The sequence below is a fragment of the Dasypus novemcinctus genome, chromosome 21 (assembly GCF_030445035.2).
Source record: "Dasypus novemcinctus isolate mDasNov1 chromosome 21, mDasNov1.1.hap2, whole genome shotgun sequence".
Taxonomy (NCBI): domain Eukaryota; kingdom Metazoa; phylum Chordata; class Mammalia; order Cingulata; family Dasypodidae; genus Dasypus; species Dasypus novemcinctus.
In genome coordinates this window covers 67,147,720-67,167,028 of record NC_080693.1, presented here as the reverse complement: position 1 = coordinate 67,167,028, position 19,309 = coordinate 67,147,720, and the positions used below count along the sequence as shown (strand labels likewise).

Here is a 19,309-nt window from a genome sequence, read left to right as displayed (position 1 = left end):
CAGTAAGTATCTTTAAGTTCAGTGGCATGATTTTAAATTCTGGGGTTAAAAACTACCTAGCAAATAATTCTGAAAGTTTTGAGGCAGCAGGAATAAAAGCAGCAATAGATGGGAAAGAATGGGCCTATTCAAAGAAGTTTTTTTCTCCTTTTATAAATAATAAAATGCAACAGAACTTGGAAATGTGTGTGGGTATGCAGAATTTAAACTTATCTTCTTTTATTAAGATTCATTTTGTGGATATTTGCATAAAGTCAAAAACACTCTTTTTTTCCTAAGATTCCTTTTTTATTTTTGCAATACCATCCACACAGAAGTTTACAACAGAATATTTGAACAGAACATCTGTACACATTATCATTTATAGCAATTTTACATGGAACTGCTTGTAAAAATGGGTTCCTTCTAAATTCTTTCTGTTCCCTGAACTCTGAGTATTATAGGTAGAAGAGCTGACCTAGCCCTACTTACAAGTACCCAATCAAGACTGTACAGCTGACATAAAATTCATTAATGTTAACACTCAACTGAACATCTGACTATTCAGTGCCCTTTTTGAGGAAAAACCAACCTGGATGTCTTAAAAAATGGCCAGGAATTAAGTTTATACAAAAATATTAAGTCATCCAATTCTGAAAGTATATTTGTAAAGAAAAGCTGGCTTTCTATTGGTCCATGAATCCAAACCTACCATCATGACAAATGGCAAATTAAAAGTTAAAATATTGGAGGGAAACCAGTTTAAGTTACTTGTCACATGGCCCTGGTGGAAACCAAGGCTTAAGCAATTATGTTTGTTGCAAGATTGCTACCAATTTGTCTTGGATTTAGTCCTGTTTATAATTTAAAACACGCACAAACACTAAATATAAAATTAATGTTGCTTAAGAAAATAAGGCAAGAATAACAATTTCATTATGAGACAGTGAACTAGTAACAGAGAAGCAGGTGGCTCGAAGTCATCATCACTTGTGGCCAGTGCAAGCAGCTGCTCTAAGCAGCTCCAGTGGACACGGATTAGCTCATGGCAAGAAGGCCTTCAAGGCAAGTGGACCTGGCCCAGTGGATAGGGCGACCGTCTACCACATGGGATGTCCGTGGTTCAAACCCCGGGCCTCCTTGACCCGTGTGGAACAGGCCCATGCGCAGTGCTGATGCGTGCAAGGAGTGCCCTGCCATGCAGGGGTGCCCCCTGCGTAGGGGAGACCCACGCGCAAGGAGTGCACCGGGTAAGGAGAGCCGCCCAGCGCGAAAAAGAGTGCAGCCTGCCCAGGAATGGTGCGGCACACACGGAGAGCTGACGCAGCAAGATGACGCAATAAAAAGAGACACAGATTCCCATGCTGCTGACAACAACAGAAACGGACAAAAAGAAGAACACACAACAAATGAAAACAGAGAACAGACAACTGGGGCATGGGGAAGGGGAGAGAAATAAATGCAAAATAAACCTTAAAAAAAAAAAAAGGAAGTCCTTCAAGTGATCCATTAGACAAGCTTCCAAATCAAACTTGTTCTTCACCTGGTAGTACACGTCTTACTTTGCTGGGTGAGCCAGAGTACACATCAAAGTTATCCTGAGAGCCTGTCTGGGATTCTGAGTTGCTTTCTGCAGACTCGTCTCCATTTCACAAAGATCTGTGGGATGTATTTCTTGCAAGTCACATTCTTTTTCAGCTGGAGGATCCCAAAAATGTAGTGCGACCTTCCAGAGCTGACCGCTGGCTATACTTCTTAAATTTGTTGGGGGTCCTGGGATGAATGCCAGGTTGTCGGAGGTGTCTTGGGACTTCTCTAATGTACCGGTCGCAGGCAGTATGTGCTTCCCATAGTTGATCTGCTTCTGCCTTCTCATCAGCACACTCTCGTCCGTCTCCAGGACTGCCAGCACCGCAGATGTCGACTCTTTCCAAGCAGAACTTCCCAATGACGATTCTTTCTCTTCCGAAGTCATTTATGACAAGTTTTCTTTTATATCTTGCCATTTCTTTTTAAACTCTCGTCCTCATTTCATCTTCCTCAACTGCACTTGCGCAGTCTGAACACCTGGACCAGAGCTTCGGGCCTCCAGCAGTGATAAAGCTTTCCCGCCTGTGGTCTGTCCTCAGCGGCGCGTTTCCATCCCGACTAGCCGGCGTCGTCGGGTCTCGGTCTTCGGGCTTCCGGCGTTTCCCGTCGGCTCTTGTGCTTAACCCCTCGGGGCCACCCTGCCCGGGAGCGCGGGCTGGCGTCGCCATACCTGGGGGTGCTTCGCGGCCGGCAGGCCAAGGAGTGCTGCGGCGGGAGAGCGCGGGCAGGGCGGCGGGCGGCGCGGAGCCGGCACAGCGAGTGGGAGCGGGGTGGGAGCGGGGTGGGAGCGGGGGAGGAGCGGGGGAGGAGCCCGGGAGGAGCCGCGCTTGCAGCGCGGCCACTGACAGCCTTTCTGCGACCGTGGGATCCCAGCCCCGGAGCTCCCGCGCGCGCCGCCGTCGGGCGAGACCATCGCGCCCAGGCGGCGGGGGACGCCGGCTTGCCGCGCGCACCTCGGAGGCTGCCTGCGCGGGCTGAGTTCCCGGGCCCGCGGGGAATCCCGGGGCTACAGCCTCGAGCGCCGCGGTGCGGGCAGGCGGGCCGCCGCGTCCCGGCCCCTGGGGAGGGGCCCGAGGGAAAGGTCGCCTCTTCCCCGGCCTGGAGGCGGCCGGGCTGCCGCTGGCCCCTGGGATGGATTGGCCGCGCCTTCGCTGACGGGGGGAGGGGGGTCTTAAAATTATTCTTAAATCCTTTTTGAAACACACTTGGGTTTGCAGAAACACTTGCTGGGAAACGCAGCTGCAGAGAACAAATCAAAATTATTTAAGGGTGAAATACAGATTGAGAGAGAGAGAGTGTGTGTGTGTGTGTGTGGGAGGAGAGCAGAAGACAAGTTTTACTTTGCTTGTATTAATCAATTTGACAGCGTAGTTTTTAGACCTTTCATTCATTCTTTTCTATAAAGGCACAGAATTTGGAATTTTTGGCAATGGAATACTTATTTTAGATATAATTAAAGATGCAAACAGAAAGTACTGAGAGTACCTATTAAACTTCAGAGGCATCCAGAAAGGAATTTTAGGTCACTAGACATAGGTAAGAGTTTAAATATTAGTAAGGAAATGGAAAAATATATTGGAAGTGCGATTTTAAAACTAAATGCAAAATAAACAAAAACACCTAAATGCATACGCACAAAACTTAAAGCACAAAAGTTGTAAATGCATAAGGAAAAAATTGGGGGTGATAAAATTATGGATTATTATTGGGGAATAGAGTTAAGGATTATTAAAAATATTCCTTTTCCATTCTTTCATTTTTTTTGCATAAATTTTCTACAATGAACATGCATACTTTTTAAACCAAGAGGATATACATGAAAATAAATGCATAGCATTAAATTATCAATCATATTTTATCACAAATTTTTACTTACTTTTAAACTTCTTCAGGCCTTCCATTATTGAATGCACATTAATTTTCCCATTCCCTGTAAAACAAATTTGATTAAGTATGGAGACAGTCACATAAAAACTCATAAAAAACAATAAAAGTTGTAAAATTAAAAAATAACAAAGCAGGCTGGAACTTCTGTTAATTAGGAGAACTAGAGACAATGGTTTGCTTTGGAATTTGGATTTTTTTTCCCTCAGGTGAGTATGATGGAAGAAAGGATGATGCTTTCACTGGGACAAATATCTCTACTTTAATGCAATTCCTCTTTTCTGTATTTCAAGCTATTAAATTTAATAGGTTACGAATATCAACTCTAGTTATATCTTTTCCAGACTTAACTTATTGACATTGCAAATTAAAAAAACATATGAAAAGAAATATATTGACAAATGTTCAGAATTCAAATGGGGAGAGAGACCTTGGTCTGGGCTAAATGTTCCCTTAGCACCCTCTGCATATGTTTATAAATGTTAAGTCAAAATTATTTTATGTGCCTATCCCCTATAGACTATAATTCTTTGAAGACAAGGGTTTGGCTCATTTATTTTTGTGTCCCTAGCTTTGGCCCAGAGCCTCACACATAGGATCCCTTCCTTTAAAAAATTTATAGTCTGTTGGAAAATAGTATTAGTATAAGTTTGACCTGAGGAAGGGGTCAGAGGGGGACCAGTCTGAGTATTAGAGGAAACTGATGAGAATGTAGAGAGGAACAGGACAAAAAAAAAAAAGGAAGAGAGTGGTTGGTACCTGAGAAGTTAGTGTTAAGGTATTAGAAATCCAGAGGTTTAAATACTGTGTCCACGTCAGAATAGCATCTCAAGAGAAATGACTGTAGCGGAAGTTAAAAGAAGAGCAGTTTTGGGACAAGTGGGACAGAATGCTTCTTCCATGATGCCACGAGGTAGGAGAAGGGACACAAAGGGAACCTGGGTGGCACCCTCAAGAATTCTGATAAAGAAGTAATTTTTTACTGCCATAAAACATACACTTTTAAAGAAAGGTTTATTTATTTCCCCCCCTGCATCATGTTTGTGCTTGCTGTCTGCTCTCTGTGTTCATTCGTTGTGTACACCAGGAACCCAACCCAGGACCTCCCATGTGTGTGTGTGTGTGTCGGGGGGAGGTGCCCATTGGTTTGAGCCACCTCCACTTCCCAAAACATACACTTTTGTTTTGAGAATAACAGCATATATCTGTCAGTCCCTCTATGTAGAACCCTAATACACTTTTCTCTAATATTTCTTTTCTGGCAACAAACTGGAAGGTGGGAGTTTAATGAAAAGAATACAAAAACTCCCCTGCAGATTTTAAGAATAAGGATATATAATCTTTATTTTAAGTGGTTTCAGTAAAATCTGCTATCCAGTTAGCCTTGAGTTAGGAAGTGATGGGATTAGGCAGTGTCCAGTGGAGTAACAGTATGTAAAATTACAGCAGCATAGAAGGAAAAACTGCAAAGGAGAGATAGAGAATTCAAAGCAGAAAATCTGAACTGTTAGTGAATAGTATACATTCCCCCCTAACCTACCAAAGGATCTCTATAGAGATAAGAGAGATGCTGGCTTTCCCCCATACATGATATCATCCCAGTATGCTAAAGGGTTTAGGGACCTACTCCAGTGAAGTGGAGAATTTTCTAGACAAGGGGATAGCACAAGCAATTGCTCCAGGGCAAGACATCTGCAGAACTTTCATAAAGTTCTATGTGGCTGATGCTCAGAGTGTGAGCAGAGAAATGGCAAGGAGACTAAAGAGGTACAATGGTAATGTCATGAAAGGCCTTGTAAGCAAAAGGAAAATCACTGAAAGCAGGGAAGTGACTTGATCAGATTTAGGTTTTCGGAAACATCGTGAGTGCTAGAATGGATTGGAAGAAAGCACCACTGCAGCAGGGAGATTAGCTGAGCGGCTACTGCAATCATCCGGGTGAGAGATGACACTGATCAGTATTAGCTACAGGAAGTAAGGGAGAAAGTGGTGGACAGAGTAGAACTCTAAAAGAATAAGAACTAAGTGGGCTTGGTGATTGAATATGGGGTGAGGGGGTAGGAGAGGAAAAATCAAAGATGATACTTCATATTCTGGCTTGAGCAACTGGGTATATGGTGGTCTATTCAGAGAAAAAAAGAAACACAGGAGTTTTACATTTATAACCACTGAAAGAACAGGGAAGCAGCTGCACCTGAAATTTAGGAGATTTTGCTAAGTGTGTTTTTTTGTCCCAACCTGTATCTTGGCCATGTTAGCCTGGACTTCCAACTGTGACATTAAGTGAGAAACATGTGCCATGTGGTAGAAAAACATGCATGTATTTATAACCATATATATGTATGTAAACACATTTGTATGAGCTTAGAGAAAAGCGGAGAGCTATAAATATAGATAGATTAGTATTGGTTACCTCAGGGAGATGAAATTAGAATAGAATGGTAGAGGTAAATTATCAAATTTTGGTTTTTTTTTTTTTAAGATTTATTTATTTATTTATTTATTTATTTATTTCTCTCCCCTTCCACCCCCCACCCCGGTTGTCTGTTCTCTGTGTTTCTTTGCTGCAGTCTTCTTTTTTGTCTGCTTCTGTTGTTGTCAGCGGCACAGGAATCTGTGTTTCTTTTTGTTGCATCATCTTGTTGTGTCAGTTCTCTGTGTGGGTGGCGCCATTCCTGGGCAGGCTGCACTTTCTTTCATGCTGGGCGGCTCTCCTTACAGGGCGCACTCCTTGCGCGTGGGGCTCCCCTACGCGGGGGACACCCCTTCGTGGCACGGCACTCCTTGCACGCATCAGCACTGCGCATGGGTCAGCTCCACACGGGTCAAGGAGGCCCGGGGTTTGAACCGCGGACCTCCCATGTGGTAGACGGATGCCCTAACCTCTGGGCCAAGTCCACCGCCTAAATTTTGTTCTTTATACATTGTTTTTTTGTTATATCTAGATTGTTTTACCTTTGTAATAAAAAAATTTAGTATATTAATAAGTGAAAATTAAAATAAATATAAATAAAAAGAAACATTGGAGGAGTTTTGTGGGGAGGGAAGATACTCCAGAGGTATATAAAACTGGTTTCAGTGTCTTCAAGGAGTTGGAAGCATGTCTAAAACAATCAAAGTATAAGGGCAAATATTCTGAGTCTTGAGTGAGTGATACCAACAAAGTCCAGTAAGAATGGAGATAAGAAAGAGTAAACTCTGATCAGGGAATGGATAGTGGTGGTAGAGACTGAGGAATGCAACAAGGAGCATGCAGCATTTGAGGGGATTTTATGGTTGGACTATTAGAATTTGGATAGACAGAATGGAGGGAGGGTAACATTCTAGGCAGAGGAGACTGTATTAATCAAAGGACAAAAGTAGGAAGGAACAAGATATTTTGAAAGAACGTGGGTAGTTCAGTTGGTTTGGAGCATAACATGTTGGAAATAGTGGAGGAGGAGACAAATACATGAGTTCTATGTTGCAGTGGGTTTTGTTTGGACATTTTCTTTTGAATATCGGAAGGAGCCACAAAAGCTGTATACTACTGCTATGTGACGACTGATCTGAAGCCAGCTTGCAACACAGAATAGAGAAGGAGAGAGTGGAAGCCTAGCTAATGGCTACCGCAATAGTCTGAGTTAAAGAATGTCCATTAGGCTGACAATTAAGGAACAGAAACAGATAAGAAAGTATGAAGAAAGAATGAACAAACTTGGTTTTTGAATGGAAGTGATAGGATAAGTAAGGTATAGAGAAGAGGGCAGGGTCAAAGATGATTGAAGGTTTGAGTCAGAGTGTTGAGAAAAGTATTATTAACAGAAGAAGAAAAGGAAGAAGATCTGCACTGGAGGTGGGTGGGGAGGGAATGATATAGGAGTTTGGTTTGAGATCTTAAGTTTCAGATGCTGAATGCAGAAGATGCTTTTGGAATACATTTTAAAGTGGCATTAAAGGAAATTTAAGAAGAAGCAAATACATGGAGATATATATCATGCTCATGAATGGGATAACAACACTGTAAAGATATATGTTATCTTTAAATAAAACCATAAATCCAAGGTAATTCCAGTGAAATTTATTGTAAGCTTTTAAAAATAACACAGATTATGAAGCTAATGGAAGAAAAATTTTCATGGATAGCTGAGAAATTTTGAAAAAGAGAAGAGGGCAGATTTGCCCTACCAGATGTGAAGAGATATTACAAAATCTTAGTAATTAAAAAGTTGGTACTGGCTCAGAAACAGTATAAAGCAACATTATAGACAGGCCTCCCCCCCCAGTAGATTATGTATATATAGGAACTTGGGACGTATCACAAATAACTGGGGTGTTGGGAAAATTGTTCATTACATGAAGAAAAAGTAATTTGGATCCCCACCTGATGCCATCTACAGAGGTGACCTCCAGGTGAATTAAATACCAATGTGTGGGCGGCGGACTTGGCCCAGTGGTTAGGGCGTCCGTCTACCACATGGGAGGTCCGTGGTTCAAACCCCAGACACCTCCTTGACCTGTGTGGAGCTGGCCCATGCGCAGTGCTGATGCGCACAAGGAGTGCTGTGCCACGCAGGGGTGTCCCCTGCGTAGGGGAGCCCCACCTGCAAGGAGTGCGCCCCGTAAGGAGAGCCGCCCAGTGCTCAAGAAAGTGCAACCTGCCCAGGAATGGCGCCGCCCACACGGAGAGCTGACACAACAAGATGACGCAACAAAAAGAAACACAGATTCCCGTGCTGCTGACAACAACAGAAACAGACAAAGAAGAAGATGCAGCAAATAGACACAGAGAACAGACAACCAGGGTGGGGGAGGGGAGGGGAGAGAGATAAATAAATCTTAAAAAAGAAAAGTACCTATGTGTAAAAGGTAAAACTATATATCTAATAGAAATTGTGGCAGTTTGATATTATTTATGAATCCCAAAAAAGATATTGATTACGTTTGTAAACTGGTCTGTTCCTCTGGATGTGATATCTTTTGATTGCATTAAATTCAAAGGTTTTAAGTTGACTTGATAAAACCAATTTAGGGCTTTTGATTTGACCATGTCAGTAGGGCATGACTCTGGTTGAATCCTGCCCCCTTTGTGGGCTGATATAAATGGAAACTCACTCAAGAAGACACACAGAAGACGACACATGGAAGAGGAGAGAACTTGGTCATTTCAGTCCTGCCATGTCACAGAAAGGAGAAGGCTCAAACAGCTAAAGCCCTGGGAAGAGAGTTGAGCTATTTGCTTGATAGTTTGCAGCCAAAGAGAACAGAGCAGCTGAGCAGCTGTGAAGGTCCGAGACACCAGACAGAGATCACCCGCCATCTTGCTTCAACACTGGCAGCTTACTTTGGTGAGGAAGCAGCCTTGAGTTGGACTCTATAGGGCCTTGTAACTTTAAGCTTTTACCCCAAATAAATACCCTTTATAAAAGCCAACAGATTTCTGATACTTTGCATCAGCACCCCTTTGGCTGACTAATAACAGAAATAGTAGTAGAAGAAAATGGCAAAGATGAAGCAGTAGCAGCACCAGGAGGAGGAGGACAAAAAGGAGAAATAGCTTTATCTTAGGGTGTTGAAAGATTTCTGAGACAAGATACAAAAAGCAGAAAGGGGGAAAATGACAAATTTGACTACATCTAAATTAAAGAGTTCTATTAAATGAAGAACTCATAGCTTGAGAAACTATATTTGCAATATCTCAAAACAACAAGAAATTAATATCTGGAATATTTCCTACGAAGTTTTCCTACAAAGCAGCTTGAAAAAGACAGGGTGCCTAACAGAAAAAAGGGAAGGGCTATGAATAAGAAATTTCCAGGGGCAAATACTGAATGGCTAGTAAATATATGAGAGATGCCTTACATTATAAGTAACCAAAGGAATGCAAACAACGTAAACAACAAAATAAATAAATATATGTTAAAATGAAATATTATTTTGTACCTATAAGAATTGCAAAAAATCAGAAAGTGAGATAACAGTAAGAATGTGGGGAAATGGGAACATTAATGTACTGCTGCTGGGATTAAATGAGTACAGCCATTCTGAGAACAATTTTGCAATTCTTAAACAATTAAGTATATATATACTTTATGATCCAACAATGCCACTTTTTGGTATATATATCCCAGAGAAAATATTGCTGAGTTCCATAAGGAGACATGTACATATAGGTTTGCAGCATTGTTTGTGATAAGTTGCTGACAACTTTGGTATACATCGCTGGGGCTGTGGATAGGTAAATTGTGGTTGTTGTATTGCAGAGAAGATATGGAGCAATGAGAATTAGATTGATTTATAGAAACATGGGTAAATCTCAAAAACACTTGTTGATTCACACCCACTAGGATGGCTAGAATAAAAAAATTAAGATAATAACAAGTATTGGAGAGGATGTAGAGAAATTGGACCTCTCATACATTGTTTGTGGAAATGTAAAATGTTGCAGTCACTTTGGAAAGACAGTCTAAAGTTCCTTAAATGATTAAACAGTTGCCATATGACCCAGCAATTCCACTTTTAAACTTGGGAAGCACTTTTTTTTTTTTTTTTTAAGGAGGTACTGGGGATTGAACCTGGGACCTTGTGCATGGGAAGCAGGCACTCAACCACTGAGCTACACCTTCTCCCCTATGGTTTGTGGATTTTATACTTAGGTCTTTGATCCATTTTGAGTTAAGTTTTGTATGAACTTTTTGCTATGGATATCCAGTTCTCCTAGCACAATAGACTGTTCTGTCCCAGCTGGGTGGGTTTGACAGCCTTATAAAAAATCACTTGACCTCTCTTCAAGTAAGAGTTGGATTTAGAACTTTAAATAGAGCTCTAAAAATGTAGAAACTATAATTTTATATTCCCTAACCTATGTAGCTTACAAAGGGACATATTTTCTTGCCAGAATATGAATATCTCTCAAGCATAAATTAGTTCCTCTTATTATAGAAAGTCTCTTATTTTACTGACCCATTTCAGGAAAGAGGTTTTACTGCCTTTAAGCAGAAGTCTTATTTCTATCCCTTTTATTTGAATGAGAGATTTGAAATTTGAATTATGTAAATATTTCAATGCATCTGCTATTATTTTGTGGAGTTTATTAAACTACCTAAAAAACTGTATAGTCTATTTATTGTATGAATGTACATATAGTCTGATACTTAAAATTTCAAAAGGATTCCATCAAACCTGGCTCAGTCTTGTTTAGACTATTGAATATCATTTTAGCTTTGTGCACTGGGCTCTACCTCTGTATAGGAAAATTTTCTATATTCATTAATTAGTATTGAATCTATATTAATTTGGTTATGTTTCTTGCACTAAGGATTTTTAAAACTCTGCTGTCAGTGTAGATTTTAGTTTTACTTTTACAGTATGGAGCATTTAACACATAGATAGATGCTCTAGGTTTGTTTTCTTTTCTTTTTTTCTACATGATGATGAAAACTTACATTTTGTTCTCTGGTCTGTTCTAAGTTTGCCAAAACAAAAAAAGTATAGTACCTATTGATAAATTGTAGTGACTGTTATTTGTTTCCAAGGTGATTCAATATCCTACAATTAAAGCTGGATTGCTATTCAGGAAAAAAATCGCTTGACCATAGATGTGAGGGTCTGTTTCTGAACCATCAGTTCAGTTCCATTGGTCTATTTGTCTATCTTTATGCCAGTACCAAACTATTTTACCACTGTAGCTAAGTAATATGATTTAAAGTCCAGAAGTGAGAGTCCTCCAATTTTGCTCTTCCTCTTTAAGTTATTTCTGGCTATTTGGGGTCACTTACCCTTCCAAATAAATTTGCTAATTGTGTTTTCCATTTCTTTAAAACAACTCACCATTAAACATCAGTTGAGGCATCAGCTCCTTTATTTCTCTTTCTGTGAGCTCAATGCCCTTGCTTGCCAGAAAGTTGTCTAAGTCCTGGAGATCAATCACCTCTCCTTAGAAAAGATGAGTTGTACAAATATTAGAATTACCAAGTGATAACAAAGCATTAAAAATACTATTTGTGCTTATATATACTATCACCATGTATACCCAGAATTAATGGTTCAGGGAATCAGAAAATGTTTATAAAGAAAAGAGTATACTAAGGAGTTAGGAATTGCCTGGTGGGTTATTGCAAAATCTATAGTGAATCAAGCTGTATGTAGGACTTGATTTTTATTTTCTTTTTTCTTGTTTCCCAACTTAAAAATTTAGTCTTCTACAGACAACTTTTAAAACATTTACTTTTATTTATTTTTAAGATATTTGCTTGTATTTTGCTTCTGTTGACACTATGCATTCCAAGCATTTTATATATCTCAACACAAAGGAGAAGTACTTTTTCTCCGTTGTAAAAATAATATAACAAGATTAATGTAAAGGGGGGAAAATATAATTCTATCATCCAATCACATGCAAAAAATCAAACATTTCTATCCTGATCTTTGACAATAAGATCATACTTTTAGAATGTGACAATCTAATGTACATACAATTCTATATTCTACTTTTCCAATCTAATATCATTGCTTCATAAACATCTTCCCAATTGCCATACAATCTCCCCAGTTAGCATTTCAACACACAATCTTCCATTAAACTTACATAACATGGTTTATATAGTAATCCCCATACTGTTAAATATTTAGGCTGTTTCAAAATTTTCACTATTAAGAGAATAAAAGTCTTTAGAGACTTTTTTCTTTTATTCTGTCAAATTATTTCCACAGGATAAATTTCTAAGAGTGGGATTAGTGGGAGAAAAGGGTATAAATAGTTCTGTTTTTCTTGATATATATTATTCTTCTGGAGAAAATTTCAGAGAATATTATGGGCATTGATCCATTAACAAAGATTAGTTATCGTTTACCCAAGTTCAGCATCATCCATAAAAAATGTAACATATGTTACATGAAAGAATTTTAAATATTTATGAAAGGGAGATATTTTGGGAAACGGACTTTGGCCCAGTGGTTAGGGCGTGGGTCTACCACATGGGAGGTCCACGGTTCAAGCCCCGGGCCTCCTTGACCCATGTGGAGCTGGCCCATGCGCAGTGCTGATGTGCGCAAGGAGTGCCCTGCCACGCAGGGGTGTCCCCCGCGTAGGGGAGTCCCACGCGCAAGGAGTGCACCCATAATGAGAGCCGCCCAGCGCGAAGGAGGGAGCAGCCTGCTGAGGAATGGTGCCGCCCACACTTCCCGTGCCGCTGACGAGAAGCGGACAAAGAAACAAGACGCAGTAAAAAGACACAGAAAACAGACAACCGGGGGAGGGAGGGGAATTAAATAAATAAAAATAAATCTTTAAAAAAAAAAAAAGAAAGGGAGATATTTTTCTTTACCATTAATTATAAAGTATTAGATGTTATTTATAACAGCTTTTCATCATCCCTTGCAACTCACCCTTCATGTAACTGATAGCATCCATCAAATCATTCAAATCTACTGTTCTATCACCTGTGAGGCAAGGAAGTATAATTTAGAGTCAGATAAGGTGATATTACTGGGCTCAAAAAAGCTATGCTGTGTAACTTCTGAAATTATGAATTACCATAAGAATTCAGTACTTTTTCTAATTTTTCTTAGATTTTTAGACTTTTATTCAGAGATGTGTTATCTTAGAAATAAACATAAAAAAGCTTTTAAATTATATAACAAATCATTGTTTTAAAATTTAAAAAAAATTTTTTAAAAGAAACTGAGATTACATAAATGTTATGTTACTAATGTAGGGACTTCCCATATGCCCCATTCTCTACCCTTCCCATGCTTTCCCACATTAACAACATTCTTCATTATAGTGGTACATTTGTTATAATTGATGAACACATATTGGAGCATTGCCACTAAGTGTGGATTAATATTTTAAACTCTCTCCCACACATTTTTGTAAGTTATGACAAGATATATAATGACTTGTATCCATCCCTGCAACATCATTCAGGACAATTCCAATGTCCCCAAAATGCCACCATATTAAACCTATTTTTTAAAAAAGATACTTAGGTTACATAGCTGTTATATAAAAATTATAGGGGATTCCCATATGCCCTGCTCCCACACATCCCACATTTTCCCACATTAACAACATCCTTCATTAGTGTGGTACATTCACTGCAATTGATGAACACATTTTAGAGCATTACCACTATGCATGGATTAAGGTTTACATTGTAGTTTACACTCTCTCCCTCCCAATTCTGTAAGTTATGGCAAGATATATAATGGCCTGTATCTGTTATTGTAATGTCAGTTATGACAATTTCCAAGTCCTGAAAATGCTCCTGTGTTACACCTGTTTTTCCCTTTCCCTGTGCTCAGAAATTCAGTCGCCACTGCCTCCTTATCAATGATATAATTGCTTCCATTGCTAGAATCACAATAAGTCTATAGTAGAATACCAGTAAATCTACTTTAGTCCATAGTTCATTCCCCAATCCTGAGGATTCTGGGATGGTGATGTCCACTCCACCTCTAATTGAGAGGGGGCTGTGATCCTTTAGGGCCAATGGGTAGGACTCTCTTGCCTGCAGTTGTAGATTTTCTCGGTTCCTTGGTATGGTAGTTGTCCATCGTCACCTTGTGAGTTGTCCTGGGTGAGACCAATGAACTGGAGGTTGCAACTCTGTTGAGATTCGGGGTCCAGTTGGCACATGGACAGCCCAAAGGTTTAAGTCTCTTGGACATAACACCTACCAACTCTACTACTAATTATAGGTTCAAATAGAAGAACAGAACAGCCATGTGTCGGGAAACCACAACTGAGTCTACCTCTGTCACCCTGGGGAGTGTACATTCCAAAGTAGAGTCCACTGGCAAGGCACCAAAATCCTGAACTATCCGCCCTGACTATAGTGTCTGGATGTCTCTAGAGCACTCAGGAGCCCCACTATCTGGGGTAGTATCTACTCTGGCAGTCAATGAGATCCTACTGAGATGTACATAAGAGTAACCTCTGGAATGACCTCCTGACTCACTTTGAAGTTTCTTAGCCATGTAAACTCATTTCCCCCTTTTGGTCAAGGTCTTTTTCCAGTTGCATTGCTAAGTTGGTGCTTGGTAGTAGTCCCTTGGTGCCAGGGAGGCTCATCCACAGTGGTCATGTCCCATGCTGGGGGGAAGGTAATATGTTTACATGCTGAGTTCACCTTATAGAGAGGCCACATTTGAGCAACAAACAAGGAGGTTCCCAGGAGGCAACTCTTAGGCACCCTATAATACTAAGCTAAGTTTCCATTTCAAGAATGAAAGTTCATAAGCATAGTCATCAATATCAAGGGCCCATCAATGGACCATCCTCCTTCACTAGTTTTTGCGTCTATACTCAGGAGATTCTTGGTGTTCCATGAGAGAATGTGGCAGAGCTCCCCAGGATGGGAACTCGACATTCCTTCAGTTATTGTGTGAATCTTCACCCACTGTGACAATGCCCCATGAACATCTGCGCACATTTATATACCTTGCATGTATGCCCAGGTGAGTTTTTTCCCATGTATCCACCATCACTGACACCCCACACCAATGATCCTCCCCTGCCACAGTTGTAACCCTTCTGTGATCCAAAACTTCTTAAAAAATGAAGTCAATAAAATAACCACACACAACCAATAAGAAAATGAAATAATGATAGTTTTAGAAATAAGAAATAAAATACAAAATTTTTTAAAAAAATTTCAGATAATAGAAAATGATGAAAAAATAAAATTTTTTTGACATTTTGCCTTTCATCACTGTAAGATATCTTTTTTTAAAAAAATTTATTTATTTCTCTCTCCTTTCCCCCAACCCCGGTTGTCTGTTCTCTATGTCTATTTGCTGCCTCTTCTTCTTTGTCCACTTTTGTTGTTGTCAGCAGCACGGGACTCTGTGTTTCTTTTTGTTGCATCATCGTGTTGTGTCAGCTCTCCGTGTGGGTGGTGCCATTCCTGGGCAGGCTGCACTTTCTTGAGCACTGGGCAGCTCTCCTTACGGGGCACACTCCTTGCGCGTGGGGCTCCTCTACTTGGGGACACCCCTGCGTGGCAGGGCACTCCTTGCACACATCAGCACTGAGCATGGGTCAGCTCCACATGGGTCAAGGAGGCCTGGGGTTTGAACTGTGGACCTCCCATGTGGTAGACAGATGCCCTAACTGCTGGGCCAAGTCCACTTCCCAAGATCTCTTGTCTTATATGTAGAGTGACATTTTCTTCCGTTTATTCCCCCAGTGTCTTTTTTCATTTTGTCTTCAAAGAGGTTTTAGGTTACAGAAAAGTCACATACTGAATACAGGGGACTCCCATATATCCAACATCCTCCCTTTTCCCCCCCTTTCCCTATTAATAACATTTTATATGTGGATGGTATATTTGTTACAACTGATATACAAATATTGAAACATAGCTACTAACCATGGTCAATGGTTTGGATTATGGTTTACATTTTGGACCATACATTTTAATAAATTTTGATGTAATTTAACATGGCTTATATTCATCATAGCAAGATCATGTAGAACATTTCCATTGCCCCCTAAATGCCCCCTATTTCATCTATTCTATTCCTTCCTCCCCCTCCCCTTGGGACCCATGGCAAACACCAAGCTTCACTTCTTGAAGGACAAGATTTATAGTTACTTGCAACAGCACTCAGTGCTTGACACACCAGTCTGTCCTCCCATATTAGGCACCACCTATGTTCTTGAGAGACTCTTGCTCTTCTATTTGAGAACATAGTGGGCCTCGCAGGATGGGAGTCTACTACCTTGCCGCTTATTATGTGGTTCTCCAGTCACCGATAGAACACACTACAGCAAGATGAACATTCGTACACTCCCTAGAAGTCTGCCCCAGGTGCGCCCTGTCCTGAATGCCCCCTACATCCAACACCCTAAACAAGCAACCCTCACTTGCCGTATTGCCAACAGAACATTCCCAACATTGTAGTTTCTGCCATGTACTTGTCAATCCCCGGTGTTCACCTGCTTCCTTACCCAAACCTCCCCCTAGATCCAACTCACCCCCTAGATTCAACTCACCCTCCCCACCCCACCCCACCCCCCTGACAAACCAATATCACCCAACCCAACAGTATATACCACTGTCATACCCCTCCACTGTACAACTACACACTGCCACTTTATGATAGATTTTGCCTGTATGGGTATTGGCTCACAACCTTCTTCTCCCTTTCTACTTCCTGCAAACCTATCTTCCTTCTTAGCTCTGTGAGTCTGCTCAATTTGCTTAATTCATATCAGTGAGGTCATGTAATATTTGTCCTTCAATACCTGGCTTGCTTCACTCAACATAAGGTCCTCAAGATTCATCCATGTTATCCCGTGTATTAATACTGTATTCCTTCTTACAGCTGAGTAATATTCCACTGTATATACATGCCACAGTTTGTTTATCCATTCATCTGTCGAAGGGCATTTGGGTTGATTCCAACTTTTGGCAATAGTGAATAATGCCGCTATGAACATTGGTGTGCATATATCTGTTTGTGTCCTTGCTTTCAGTTCTTTTGGGTATATACCCAGCAGTGAAATTGCTGGATAATATGGTAGTTCTATAGTTTCCTGAGGAATCGCCAAACTCTCCTCCACATGACTGCACCAGTCTACATTCCTACCAGCAGTGGATTCTCATTTCTCCACATCCTCTCCAGCACTTGTAATCTTCTGTTTTTTCAATAGCCACCAGTCTTATGGGAGTAAGATGGTATCTCATTGTAGTTTTTATTTGCATTTCCCTAATAGGTAGTGATGTTGAGCATTTTTCATGTGCTTTTTAGCCATTTGTATTTCTTCTTTGGAGAAGTGTCTATTCAAATCACTTGCCCATTTTTTAAACAGGTTGACAAATCATTCTTGTATCTTCCTTTTTTTTTTGCCTTAGAGACCACCACAGTAAGATTAAGGAACTGGTTTCAGTTAAATGTAGGAAGAGTCAATAAATGAATCTGATTGTAGGTAATTTTATTTAGTCAGTTAATTACCAAATATTTATGGAGTATCTTCTATGTGCCAGGCACTGTGCTCAGTCTTGAGGATACAAAAGTAAACAAGCTGACAGACTTTTTGCCCTGAAGGAGTGTACAATCTAGGGGAGGGAGACAGGTAGTGACTATGTAAACAAACATAAAGGATAATTTAGAATTCTGATCAAATGCTATAAAAAATAAAATAGGGGAATATAATAAAAAGGGATAGAGGGTGGGGTTGCTTTAGTCAGGGAAGTCAGGGAAGGCTTCTCTGAGTAGGTCTATTTGAGTTGAGGCTGACTGATGAGATGGGGATAACCATGTGAAGAACTGGGGGAAGAACATTCCAAGCAGAAGAGTCCTATGTGTGGTAGCCTTAGTGTCAAAATGAATTGACATGATTGAGAGACAGAAGACCTGCATGTAATGGATCAAATCATGCAGGATCTTGTAAACCATGATAAAGTTCAGATTTTATTCTGGTTGCAATGAAATGTCATTGGAGGACTTAAAGAATGAGAGGGATGTGATCTGATTTCACCTTACAAAGATCACTCTGGCTGGTATGTTCAGGGTGGGGAAAATGGAGGAATGGAATCTAGATTGAAGGCTTTTTCAGTAGTCCAGGCACGTGATGATGGTGGCTTGTGCTATGGTTGTAGCAGTGAAGATGGTGACAAGTAGATTGGTCCAGGACATATTTTTTAAGTAAAGCCTAGGTTTAAATGTGAGATGTGAGAGAAAGTAGAAATCAAGGATGGAGTCTAGTTGTGGTTGCTTTTCTTCCTCTTCGTCTTCCTCTTCCCCTTTCCCTTCCTTTTCTTTATCTTCTTCCTCTTCCTCTTTCTCCTTCTCCTCCTCCTCCTTTTATTCTCAGTTTTTCTTCCCTAATCAACAGAGTGGGCAAAATGCCAATATGAGATGGGGAGAGCTTGAGACTATTTAAGAGAATTAATAAGGCCATTAAATTGGTGATGCCTTTTAGATATCCTGGTGGAAATATGAAATAACTAGCTTGATATGCCATTCCCAATTTAGGGAGATTGAACAAGACATATAAATTTACTTCATCAGCACACACAAAAAGATTTTTGCACAATGAGATTGGATGTAATCTCCTAGAAAAAAGTTGTAGATAAAAAAGACATATATAAAAATAAATCTTTAAAAAAAAAAGAAAAAATGCACTGACAGGAATACAAGTGGACACAGAAGAACACACAACAAATGGACACAGAGAGCGGACAACTGGGGGGACCGGGGAAGGGGACAGAAATAAAAAATAAATCTTTAAAAAAAAGGAAAAAGAAAAAAGACAGCCAAGGGTTGAGCCTTAGCAACACTTCATTATTTAGAGATATTGCAGGGGAGAAAGAGTCAGAAGAGGAAATGAAGAAGAATCTGTCAGTGAGGAAAAAAGAAAACCGGGTGGGTATGGGACTTCAAAAGTGTGGAAGAAAAAAATGTTTCAACAAAGGGAGGTGGTCATTTTAAACAAATGCTGCTGAGACATCAAGTAAAACAAGAACAGATACTGACCATGAGCCTTGGCAAGAAGTCACTGATGATATTATTATTATTTTTACAAAACAATCATGTACATGTGTGGAATTCTCACACAACACCCCTCCACCAACACATTTCATTGTTGTGGAACATTTCCTACAGATTATGAGATAATATAACCAGACTATTAGCACTAACTACGGTCTATAGCACACATTTGGTATATTTTCCCTCATACTCCCCTATTATTAGCACAGTACATCTTTGGCATTGATGCAAGAATATTACAGTATTTCTGTTAACTATAGTCCATAGGTTACACTAATTGTATTTTTCCCATGCTTCTCCACATTCTTACCAGCTTGCAGTAGTGATGTACATTTGTTCTAGTTCACAGAAGAACGTTCTTGCATCTGTATCACAA

General features: G+C 40.2%; 1 protein-coding gene and 1 pseudogene across 1 annotated transcript in view; both read right to left on the bottom strand.

The window, feature by feature from the left end:
• Window positions 1–19,309, bottom strand: part of EFCAB3 (EF-hand calcium binding domain 3) — an 88,465-nt gene that overhangs the window by 63,313 nt on the left and 5,843 nt on the right. The window contains exons 3-5 of the mRNA XM_012519679.4: window positions 12,820–12,873; window positions 11,263–11,367; window positions 3,446–3,499 (exon numbers count right to left, since the gene is read on the bottom strand). Coding sequence (XP_012375133.3) covers window positions 3,446–3,499; window positions 11,263–11,367; window positions 12,820–12,873 — 213 coding nt within the window. The remainder of the gene's footprint in view (window positions 1–3,445; window positions 3,500–11,262; window positions 11,368–12,819; window positions 12,874–19,309) is intronic.
• On the bottom strand, window positions 35–2,312 carry LOC131275071 (histone RNA hairpin-binding protein pseudogene; annotated as a pseudogene).